The sequence below is a fragment of the Bos indicus x Bos taurus genome, chromosome 18 (genome assembly GCF_003369695.1).
Source record: "Bos indicus x Bos taurus breed Angus x Brahman F1 hybrid chromosome 18, Bos_hybrid_MaternalHap_v2.0, whole genome shotgun sequence".
NCBI classification, from domain to species: domain Eukaryota; kingdom Metazoa; phylum Chordata; class Mammalia; order Artiodactyla; family Bovidae; genus Bos; species Bos indicus x Bos taurus.
The window spans coordinates 43,742,222-43,754,935 of record NC_040093.1 but is presented as its reverse complement, the minus strand read 5'-3'; the positions used below and the strand labels follow the sequence as shown (position 1 = coordinate 43,754,935).

Below are 12,714 nucleotides of genomic sequence, written 5' to 3'. Positions count from 1 at the left end.
GACTGATGGTACCTGCCTTCATGAGCTCAGATTCTGCAAGTAGAGACAGCTAATAAACAAGCCAACAAATAATTACTTCTTTCATAGTTCTAAAGGCTGTGGAGAAAAATAAAGCAGGGTGAGAGGATCAAGGATTGTTTGTGTTGTCAGGAAAGAGCTCTCAGTGGAGGATTCTTTCAGCAGAGACCTGACCAGGGGAGAGAGAAGGCCCTGGGAGGATGGGAGAAGGGCTTCCGTATGAAAGGGGATCACACTTGTTTCTCCTGCTCCTCAGCCAGCTGGTCACCAAGTTCTGACCCCTGTCCTAATGTCTTCCTTCCTTCCCGCCCTCTCTCTCTCCTTCCCACTCTCCTTCCCACTCTCTGTCTCCTCTCTTCATCTTCATGTCACTCCTGTGTTCATGCCATTAAAAAAAAAAATTCCTTAGGCTCCTAGCTTGTGGTCTATCTCTCTTGCCAGCTTTAGACGTGTAAAGTGGCCGTAGCACTCCACTATTGACCATTTCTCAGAGATTTGCCACTGGCTGCATGTTAAAAATTCAGGCCCTTGGGCTTGCCATATGAGGTTTCAATTGTTTCAGTCTCCTTCATTATCTGGGCTTGACCCCTGGCCTCTCCCCTCTCCCCCTACAACTTCACACCTGATACCCTCCTATAAGAAAACAAAGCAGTCCTGAACATTTTGACTTCTGTGCCTTGACACATGACTTTTTCCTCCCTGGACTCTTCTCCTACCTCACTGGCACTAAGAGAATGAGAAGATGAGATTTCTGTCAACAGTGGCCTTGAGTGCCACCTCTTCTGAGACTTACCTGATTCTGCTGCCCTTAGTGTTTCATCTGTTTCTTACCTTTAACCTCACCGTACCTGTTCGTCCATTTACATGACTAGTTCATTGAGCTCCTCAAAGGCAACGACTGTGTTTTTATTCAGCTCTTGTATTTTCAGTATCTGACTTAGTATCTGGAACAAAACAAACTCTCCGTAAACTGTCATCTGTTGTGGTGTAATATACAGAATTGTTTACGAACAGATTTATTATGGAGTTTAAATATGATCAGAGTGGATATATACCTTTTGAAGATACCTTAGGTCAAAATATTCCACTACTGTTCGTGGGATTTCTTCCCTTAGGCCTGCCTCAAATAACCAACATCATATTAAAGGAAACTGAGGGTGGAGTGTGAACACATTAGAAAACAGTATATTATGTTAATTTCTTAATAATTATAATACCACTAGGATATGGTGTCAGTGAGTAAACTAGCTCCAGATAAACTTTTATGTTGCCTTTTAAAATAATCCAGCATGCTATGTATTTTTGGCCAAGGAAGATAGCACTAAATTTAGTATCTAGTTCAGTCGATAAGTAAACTTTATAATATATCTAATCCATACATGTATCTTTACATTTTCCAGCTGACACTGTAAAGAGTTGTCATGCATTAAAAAAAAATTAGAAGCATTTTAATGCCAAAGCATGGTAGACCCTTCATATGTCTTTAATAGTTAAGCAGTTCCTTATTGTTGACCATTTAGCTTATTTCATTTACTTTTATTAACATAAATAATGCTGTGTTTGTTCAGACGTCTTTAGGTGCATTATTTGTTTGTTTTTTTTTTTAATGAATACATTTCTAGAAACTGTGAACAATTAGGTCAAAAGATTGTACCATTTTTTAAGGCCCTTTGATGCATATTACCAAATTACCTTCTGGAAAAGGTGATAAATCATTGTCAAGATAGGCTGTAAAAAGTATTGAATATCTTCTTTGTGTTAGTGTGTTTCTTAGATTAGGAGAAGGGGGCGACAAAGGATGAGATGGCTAGATAGCATCACTGACTCAATGGACGTGAATTTGAGCAAACTGGGAAACAGAGGAGGACTGAGGAGCCTGGCTGGCTACAGTCCTTGGGACTGCAGAGAGTCAGACATGACTTAGTGACTGAACAACAACAAGAGGAGTGTTCAGTATGGCTATTAAGAGGAGACAAAAGAAGAGAGAGAATGGAAAAAACAAACCGCAAATCTCAAGTTTTGCCCTTTTCAAATGGTATGTGGTCTTCCCAGGTGGAGCTAGCTGTAAAGAACCCACCTGCTGATGCAGGAGATATAAGAGACATTGGGTTCGATCCCTGGGTCATGAAGATCCTCTGGAGGAGGAAATGGCAACCCACTCCAGTATTCTCGCCTTGAGAATACCATGGACAGAGGAGCCTGGTGGGCTATAGTCCCATGGGGCCGCAAAAAAGTCAGACACGACTGAAGTGAGTGAAGCATGGTCTCTGGTGCATGATTTGCAACCTGTGTCCTGGGCACTTCTAGGACTCTGCTCCAGGAGGTGGAGGCCTGCGAATGGCTTGGCTTCTTTTTATGTATTTTTAAAATGTTTATACTTTTGAAGAAGATTTCTTTCGAATTAATGGTTCAAAACGTTACAAAAATTTGAAAGCTATGAATTAGCAGCTAAGTTCACTAGTACTATTTTCAAATGAGTGATTCAAAATGGATCTGATTCTTGGCTCTGCTTTTTTGTTTGAGAAACCAGTATCCTGATTCACTTTTGCTTTCTTAAAGGAACCATCTTACTTGCCCAAAGGAAAGAGGAATAACCTTCTGAGTTAGGGTCTCTCCTGTGCTTCACAGCTTTCTCTTGGATTACCTGGTAGATAGGTGTCTGTGTGCTTAAGGCTGTGTGGTGTCAGATCACTTCCTGATTCCAACTTCAGAGGAGAAACTGTGAAATCTCTTATTTTAGGTGAGGGAGAGGTTAAGGCACCTTAAGGGCATGGACTTCTTATCTTGCTTTTATTAGCAGTGGTGTCAACATGCACTAAAATGTGATGACCTCCCCTCCTTTCTGATAAAAGGAAGATGACCTGCCTGGCCTGGATGGAGAGACAGGTGCCTGAGGCACATTGTCACCTCTCATACCAACAGCAAGCATTAAAACAAACAGAAAGGCCGGCAGATTTCTGTTTATCCACGGAAATGTTTGACATTTTTGGCTTCCCATGAAATGTGCTGGGTCCAGGGGAAGAGGGAATAATGTTATGGTGGAAGGAATAAATGAACGAGGGAAAAAAGGAGTCTGACTTCTTAAGAGAGATTTGAGGACTCAGAGGGGCTCCAGTCACAACCCTGTAATAGTCTGTTGGCAGAGTGTGTGTGTGTGTGTGTGTGTGTTATTTGCTCAGTTGTGTCTGACTCTTTGCAACCCCATGGACTGTAGAGGAGTCTGACAGGCTCCTCTCTGTCCATGGAATTCTTCAGGCAAGAATACTGGAGTTAGGGTTACCATTCCCTTCTCCAGGGGATCTTCCCTACCCAGGGATCAAACCTGGGTCTCCCGCCTTGCAGGCAGATTCTTTACCGTCTAAACCACCAGGGAAGCCCATTGGCAGAGTCCTAAGACTCAGACCCTAGAGGGAGCTCATCTTTCAGAGTTTTATTTAATCTTCATTTGTATGGCACCAATATTGCTTGGCTGAAACTTCTCTACAGGTGAACTTAATTAATACAGGGCTACTGTAGAGTTTATACCTAGAGGAGATGCCCATTTGGAAAGGAGAATTAGCCACTCCTAAGTGAAGGAGAATTTTTCTCCTCAGTTAGATGTATTTTCCTGAGGGGTTTGAAGACAGAATCTGAGAACTCTTAGAAAAAGCTGTAGCTATTTTGAGACATTTGATGTAATTTAAGGCTTTTTTTAAGACAATCATGGTGTGGTTTAACCAGTCATCTTGAAATATGAATCATATGGAGATGACACAAGAAGTGATATGTGACACTTGTAGGTGTCTTGGGGAAAGGTTGGGTTTGTCTCCTGTCTACCATGGCAACACTCTTGAGGTATCACTAATAATGTTGTATACGGATTTCCTCTAGAACTTTGAATCTTAAAATGAAACTTACTTTAGCCAGAACAAAAGAGTTTTGTATTCATGGAAAACTGGAAAGAAGCTGGAAAGCACACACCAGTAGCAGCAATGAAGCAAACAGTACTTGAGCCACATAATAGAAACATGTGGGTTCCACAGGTTGAAGGTATTTTTGGAAGTTTGTTTATTTTCCTAATTTGAATCAACTCATGACAAGACATTTTTTAAAAAGTGTACAGAATGGAAAAATGCTAAAAAAGGCTTTTTTGCGGGGGGAGGTGCTGGTGGTTAGTGGTATTACCAGAACAAGTCTAACAGTGAAGATCCCTGCCTGACCTTTTCTTTCTCCTTAGTTTTGAACATCATTTGTAAGTGGTAAAAAAACTGAATAGTACCACAACTTCAGATTCTTGATTTCTGCTCTGTTTATTTAGGTTTCTTATGAATAAGAGATTGAATCTCTTTATTTTTTTAAAGGAAGTTATTTGTAATCATAGCTCTGTCTGTTCTGTTCTGCATGTTATGAACCTTCCATACAAAATTTGAGAGCAATAGACATTCTCTGGTGATGCTGGGGCTTTTAAATGTTTCCAAAATTCAGTTCTTTCCCCCTGGAATAGATGAGCTTGGTGTTCACTTGATTGCAAATCCCATATGTATACAACTCAGTTTGAGTGGTCAATATCACATTCGAGGAAATGTACATTAACAAGTTTTGTGCATCTACTTAGTATGAATTTGAAAACTTTGACTTCAAGTAACAGAATTTCTATCTAACAGTGTGTTAAACAGGACTCGTTACACATCATAAGCTGTCTGAAAGAAGGAAGGTCTTCTGGAGCACTGACTTAGTAATATAACCAAGGATGCTGGTACTTTCTATTTTCTGCTCTCCATCTTTAGCACAGGGGCTTTTTGATCTGTTGGCTTAACCTCGTGATCACAAGATTCCATTCATCGTGTCCTCATGTAACTGTTCAAGGCTGGAAGAGGGTGGGAAGATAAAGGGGGGTTTTATATTTGGTGGAAAATCTTTCCCACAAGGCTGCTAGCAGACTCTTCATTATGCCTTTTTGGCCAGTGCTGGATTGCTTGACCATTCCCGTTGCAGAGGAGGCTGGGGAATCTAGAATCTAGCAGAAGTGAATGATATTTCCATGTGTTATGGGTGAATGTTTGTGTCCCCTCAAAACGTATTTGTTGAAACCCTAACCTCCAATGTGATGGTACTTGGAAATGGGGTTTGGGGGAGGTACTTAGGGTAAGATGAGGTCATGAGGATGTAGCCCTCATGGTGGGATTAGTGCCCTCATAAGAAGTGATACCAGAAAGCTCACTCTTTCTCTGTGCACACACAGAGAAAAGGTCATATGAGCATACAGTGAGATGGGGCTGCCCACAAGCCAAGAGAAGAAGTCTCAGAATTAAACCTACTTTGTCAGCACCTCTGTCTTGGACTTCCCAGCCTCCAGAACGCTAAGCAATAAACTTCGGCTAAGCCACCCAGTCTGTGGTGTTCTGTTATGACTGCCCGTGCTGACTAAGATGCCATCCCTGGGTTGGAACACTCATAATCCATTCTGTGGAGTTGTGCTCATTGCGCCTTTGTTGAGGTCAAAGAGAAGGAAGAGCTGATGAGTAAGCAGGCATGGTTTCTGCCACACTCAGTTAACGTATGAGTGGGAAAGAGATTTTTATCTTTTATTCTGGAATGACCAAGCAATGTAGCCTTAGCTTCTGTATGTATACAAAATAATGTATATGTGTATGATATAACCTTTTGGGACAAATACATATAAAACGGATTGGAAATTGGTATCAATCATGCAGCAAGTTTAACTGGCACTTTCAGTTAAGCTGTTGTGAGTTGCTGGTCAAAGCTGAGGATCTTGTAGTGAATAAGATGGAGAGCCCCCAAACTCACAAGGTCGGTAGACCAGTAGGATAGAGAGATTAGGGAGTAGTTTCAGCACAATGGCATTAGTGCTCAGAATGGGGGACAGCACCATTTCCTCTGCACTGAGTGGATATCAGTGGACACAGACTCAGGGGTCAGGGAGGGGTCTCTTGGAGGAGGTGACATCCTCACCCGAGTCCTGAGATGCAGGAGCCAGTTCTTCTCAGAAACTGATGAACTGACCACCCTTTTTACTTAGGTTCTCCTGCAAATCAAGGCACAAGCAAGTCAGCTCTTCCCATGGATGTGGTGGCTATTGTATCAGCAGCTCTGGAGGTAGCGTAGCACAGGGGAAATATTATTGCCTTTGAAGCCTGACGGATAAAGGATTTTGCCTTCAACTAGCTGTGTAAGAACCTGGTTTCCCTAAGCCTCAGTTGCTATTGTATAAAATGGAGTTGATATGTCGCTATGCAGATGCCATACATAGGAGAACTAGCAAGTGCTGTTAGTGCACTTAATATTTGCAAGACACTTTTCTAATCACTTTATCTCCCTTGATACACATGGTATCCCTATGAAATAGGCCTTTTAATTACCACTGTTTTACAGATGAAGAAACTGGGGACAGAGAAATTAAATCATGTGCTTGAAGATCTCTAGCTAGTACTGGTAGAGCTGGATTTGAACACAGGCTGGCTGGCCCCTGAATCCATGCTGTATGTTGTGCTGAGAAAAGTCAGCTGCGCTCATTCAGTACTCTGGCCTATTAGATAAAACCAGATCAAACTCCTAGCTTAGTGGCAATTAGTAATTTCTGCCCTTACCCACGGAGAAGGCAAAGGCATCGTACTCCAGTACTCTTGCCTGGAAAATCCCATGGGCGGAGGAGCCTGGTAGGCTGCAGTCCATGGGGTCGCTAAGAGTCGGACACGACTGAGTGACTTCACTTTCACTTTTCACTTTCATGCATTGGAGAAGGAAATGGCAACCCATTCCAGTGTTGTTGCCTGGAGAATCCCAGGGACGGGGGAGCCTGTTGGGCTGCCGTCTATGGGGTCGCACAGAGTTGGACACGACTGAAGCGACTTAGCAGCAGCAGCAGCAGCAGCCCTTATCAAAGTCAGTATCGCTTTCTTTCCAAAAGTCTTGGGTTACCATTCCTTTCCCTCCCCATCTATCTTCAGCCTGTGACTGTCTTTCTAGTTTATCAGCAGCTCTAAAATCTGACCCCTGCTCATTCCTTCTGACTCTGCTCTAGTTTAAATGATGTCAAAATGATGACATGGTTGGATGGCATCATCGACTCAGTGGACATGACTTTGTGCAAACTCCGGAAGATAGTGAAGGACAGGGAAGCCTGGTGTGCTGCTGTCCATGGGGTCACAAAAAGTCAGACATGACTTAGTGACTAAACAAAAGAAATTTCAACAGCTTCTGAGCTGTTTTTTTTTTTTTTGCCATTCTCTTTTCCTTCTTTTCCACATGCATCCTCTGTCCTTGCCAGTCTATCTTTTACTTATTTAACAGAACGGATTTTCTTACTGTTTGACTGTCGTCTTAATTCTCTGTAGATCTTAGTTAAATGCATTGCTGTTGACTGTAGGATAAAGTCCAAGTGCCACAGATGCACGCATGCTCTTATTAATATTTCCAGACCACTATCTAACTTAACCTTCCCCTCCTGGCTCTAGCCCTCTCTGCCTCCCCGCTTCCAGGCATATCTATTTACTCTGTATTTTGTTCATCCCTGCAATCCACTGTCTTCCTTCCCTGGAGTTCATCTAGGGGGAGAATCGTGCATCTTCTCAAGATTTACTTCGAAAGTTTCTGCCTCTGTAAATCCTTCCTTCCATTGTGCCCACTTAGGTTTAGTTTGGTTTTTGATCACTTAGGACTTCTCTGTTGCACTGATGTCGTCGGTGGCTCTTTGATGGTGAGTTCTGGAGAGCCAGGACCTCGTCCGCATGTGTTGCTACGATACACAGCACCGTGCAGTTTACGCCAATAGGAGGGCTATGCTAACACTTACAGAAGGGTTGGTATGATGTCCTGAGAATATATTTTTCATTTTGTACAATGGCTGTACTTTACTTCTTTCTCTGTGTGAAAGAGATTCATATGTGTACACACACACACATACACACGTGCACACACACCACATGTGCGTGAGAGTGCTCCTTCTTACCTAACAGCAATCCCCAGGCTCCTCTGTCCGTGGGGATTCTCCAGGCAAAAATACTGGAGCGAGTTGACATATTCCTCCTCCATTGGATCTTCCTGACCCAGGGATTGAACCCAGGTCTCCCTTGCAGGCGGATTCTTTACCATCAGAGCCACCAGGAAAGCCCTGATTTTCCCTGTGTGGTACTTTCTAGGGCAGAATGTTGTTTCTCTTAGTTTGACTTTATGAGCAAAGAATGTGTGTCCTCGATGATATCTGTACCATTTTGCATGTACTTTTTCCAATAATTATTTTTACTTTTTCATCATATTAATAGTCATATGTAAAATATAATCACATTGTGCAGAGGGATTATGGGGCTTCTCTGGTAGCTCAGTGGTAGAGAATCTGCCTGCCAACACAGGAGACATGATCCCTGGGTCGGGAATATCTCCTGAAGTAGGAAATGGCAACCCACTCTAGTATTCTCGCCTGGGAAATTCCATGGACAGAGAATCCTGGCGGCCTATAGTCCATGGGGTGGCAAAGAGTTGGACCTGATTTAGTGAATAAACAACAACAACAGGGATTATGATGGAAAATAAATGACATCTCTCCCCTTTATTCCTCCCCAGCTGCCCACTTAGAGATGACTGTTCTTTTCAAAGAAAAAGAACTTTGTTGAGATATAATTTGCATATGTGCAGTTTGCCCATTTAAAGTATACAATTCAGTGTTTATGGTTGTTTTTTTTTTTTCTTTTTTGCCTATTCACAAGATCGTGGAACTATCGCCACTGAAATCTAACTTTAGAACATTTTCTTCACCTCTAAAATAAGCTCTGTACCCGTGTGTTGTCATTCCCCATTCACTTTACCAACTACCCACCCTCAGCTCTGTCTGCGAGTGCTCAGTCATGTCCGACTCCTGTAATTCCATGGACTGCAGTCTGTTGGATTGCTCTTTTCTCCTCCTGGGAATCTTCCTGACCCAGGGATCGAACCTGCATCTCCAGCATCTCCTGCATTGGCAGGCAGAGTCTTTAACACTGAGCCACATGGGAATCTATTTTCTCTGTTTATAGATTTGCCTATTAGAGACATTGCATATAAGTGGAATCGTAAAATAATACGTGGTTTCTTGTGACTGGCGGCTTTTACTTAACATAATCTGTATGTTTTCGTCATTTGTCCATGGTGTAGAATGTATGAATACTTCATTTTTCTTTTATGGCTGAATAATGTTCCATTTATGGATAAAGCACATTTTATTTACCCATCCATCACTTGACAGACATTTGTTGTTTTAACTTTTTGGCTATTATGAATAATGCTGCTATAAACACTTGTGAACAAGATTTTGTATAGATGGGTTTTCATTTCTTTTGGGTATATACCCAGAAGTGGAATTACTGAGTTATGTGGTAACTCTATGTTTAAACTTTTTGAAGAACTGCTACACTGTTTTCCAAAGCAACTGTACTGTATTACATCCCCACAGCAATGTAAAAAAGGTTTTAATTTCTTTGCACACCCTTGCCAACACTTGTGTGTTCGTGTGATAGTCGCTCAGTGGTGTCTGACTGTTTGCGACCCCATGGACTGTAGCCCGTCAGGCTTCTCTGTCCTTAGGATCCTCCAGGCAAGAGTAATTGAGTGGATTGCTATTCCTCCTCCAGGGGATCTTCCTGATCCAGGGTTTGAACCCAGGTCTCCGGCATTGTAGGCAAATTCTTTATTGTCTGAGCCATTAGGGAAGCTGTATTGTCAATTTCTTATCTCTTTCAATTTAATTCCCATAATCCTGTGAGTTAGCCAAAGAAAAATATTCTTGCTGTTATTTTATAGGTGAAAACTGCAAGTCAAAGGACTGATGAAATGAGATGCCTACTTTGTGTGTGAATAGAAGGGAGGAAGAGACATGGATAGTTCAAAACATCTAATCATCCAAAAGAAATTTAGAAGTTTTTGAATTAGCTACTTCTGTTGGGGGTCACATTTCCCATCCCCTCTCTCTTTCTGTCTCTCTCTTTTTTTAATCACTATGGTTGTATTTTTTTGCCTGTGTTAAAAAAAATTGAGGTGTAATTTACCTGATGTAAAATTCACCATTTTAAAGTCTATGAGGTGACAGCTATTATTCCTCCCTATTTCTTAGTGCTTCTTTTTTTTTTCAATTTATTTTTAATTGAAGAAAAATTGCTTTACAATGTTGTATTGGTTTCTGCAGTACAACAATGCAAGTTAGTGTTTCTAACAGTTGTCTTGAAAAAATTTACATGTGGTTAAAAATACCTTTTCTATATTAGAAAAGAGGGAGAAATACAAAGTTTGATCTCTGGGGAGCCATCCTTGATGCACAGAAGGGACAAGCATAGAAAGACCAGAAAGCAAATAAAAGTCATCTGCTTTGAAGAGGTAAGGTAATTATGTTGACTTTCTTCCATACTTTGTATAGTGCCTTTTCAAAATTAGAGGGAGACGCCAGCCTTGTGTTCTGACATGAATATTTAGCAGCGTCATCTCTAACCCTTAGGATCATCTGGTAAATGTTAACAAGAAGCACCAGGACTTGTGTTTTCCCTGTCTTACTGTTTTTCTACAGGAATGATGACAGCTAGAATGGCTTTATGACATAATGCCTACAAAGCTGAGTGCTACCCATGTAGTTACCTGGGTTGGCGTAGAGTGTATTTTTTTACAAGCTGGACATAGTGACTAGATATCATCAGTGACATCAGTTTTGTGATCCTGAAGAGTTTTACATACAATTAATTGGACCAAAATTACAAAGGAGAATTTTTATCGTAAATTATGTTTCCGTGTTATGCTTCTGCTCAGTGACTGTTTTCTGAAGGTGTGAAGCTTCTGACATACATATGGGATTAAAGAAGTGCTTTGTGTTGTATTTTCAGGCTTTTCTTGTGTTTCTGGTCAGCGTGGCAGAGTTTTATTTTTTATGGGCACATGTCGTGCTCTGTTCCCCAGTCTGTCTCAAGTCTCCATCTCATGTCACTTCTTTGTATGATAGATACTTTCTGTCTACTTTGGAGAATCATTAGGGCCACTGAAAATGTTATCTCTGGCTTAGTTAACAGTTTTTATTGCTCATCTGGTGATTCCCAGGTCAACAGACTTTTTCAGTGCATTTCCCAAGTCCCTGTATCACCCAAGAAACATTTTTTCCCTTTCTCTCACCTCATATGAACAAAATTTCACTGCATATTCTAATTATAAAAATGATGGTAGGGACTTGCCTGGTGGTCCAGTGGTTAAGACTTCACCTTCCACGGCAAGGGGTGTGGGTTTGCTCCCTGATTGAGAAGCTAAGATCCCACATGCCTCAGGGCCAAAAAAAAACCAAAACATGAAATAGAAGCAATATTGTAACAAATTCAGTAAAGACTTTAAAAATCGTCCACATCAAAAAAATCTTTTGAAGAAAAATATTAGAAAAAAATGATGGCATATTCAGACAATGCTGAAAGTTTCAAGAAGAAAGCACAAGTCTTCCTTTAGTCTTCCTCCCCAGACAAGCATATTCACTGCCGCTGATTTGGAATGGGGGTGAGTCACCTATGGCCTGTGGACCAGATCTGGCTCACCACGTTTTTGTATAGCCCCTGAGCTAAGAATGGAATTCACATTTTTAAATGGTTGGGGAAAAAATGAAAAGAAGCATAATATTTCATTACATGTGAAAATAATGTGAAATTTACAATTTAGTTTCCTCATATAAAGCCTTCTGAGCTTCCCTGCGTGTCCAATGCAGAGGGTGCATGTTTGATCCCTGTTCAAGGAACTAAAATCCCACATGCCATGGGGGCTTGGCCAAAAAATGAAAGAAACAGAAAAGCCTCTTGGAACACAGCCGTGCTCATTCATGTTCATATTTTATGTGCCTTCTCTCAGGTGACGGCAGAATTGAGAGTTGAGCTGCTGTGACAAACTGGCAGCCTCCAAAGCCTGAAGTATTTACTGTCTGGTCCTTTACAAAAATATATTTGCTGACCTCTGATCTCTGACCTTCAAGACTTTTTTCCTGTGCCTTTGTGTGAATATTTGTGCGTGTGTAGTTTTTAAACAACGGCCATTCGGTGTGCTTTTGTAATCTACCCTTCGACAGCATATTATGTTGACCAGTAACTTCTGTTGAGTTCCTTTTTTGTTTTTATTCCATTGAATTAAAATCTGAGAACCACTGCTTTCCATTTTATGTTTGTATTATGTAAGCCCATTAGGTGTTACCTGGGAATAATAATAAAATAACTATATATAATAATAATAAATAAATAATAAATAACAATAAATAATAAAATAATGTGTCACTTAAGATTTATTTTAATTGTTTAATGAAATAAAAGTTTTTTTTTTTCCCCTCTCAACTATGAGATAGGTGGTGGTGGACCAGCCTTTGAAAGTCATGAGCACCCAGCATCTCTTATCATCCTGATTTGCCATTCTAAGCATATCATCTCATTGAAAGATGGTGAATAGATTCTGTCATTGCTGTATAACAGATTAGCAAAGTGTAATGTCTTAAAGCAACAAATATTTATTCTCTTATAGTTATATTTCTGTGGATCAGGAATCCAGACCCATCTTAGCAGGGTCTTAGCAGAGACCCGGGCTCAGGGTCTCTCATAATGTGGCACTCAGGATGCTGGCTGGGGCTGCAGTTATTTTCAGATTTGACTAGGGTTGGAGGGGCTCTGTTTTCAAGGTCACTCTTGAGGCCATTGGCACAATAGTAAACTTGCAGGTCAATTTCAT

At 41.0% G+C, this 12,714-nt stretch overlaps 1 protein-coding gene across 3 annotated transcripts in view; it reads left to right on the top strand.

The window, feature by feature from the left end:
- Positions 1 to 12,714, top strand: part of FTO (FTO, alpha-ketoglutarate dependent dioxygenase) — a 424,120-nt gene that overhangs the window by 29,666 nt on the left and 381,740 nt on the right. For 2 of the 3 annotated variants that reach the window (XM_027513570.1, XM_027513572.1), the window contains one exon: positions 10,251 to 10,359. The exons of the other annotated variant lie outside the window; for it this stretch is intronic. In XM_027513570.1, the coding sequence (XP_027369371.1) occupies positions 10,297 to 10,359 (63 nt within the window). In that variant the 5' untranslated portion in view covers positions 10,251 to 10,296. Of the gene's footprint in view, positions 1 to 10,250; positions 10,360 to 12,714 lie in introns of those variants that run through there. 3 annotated transcript variants of the gene reach the window in all.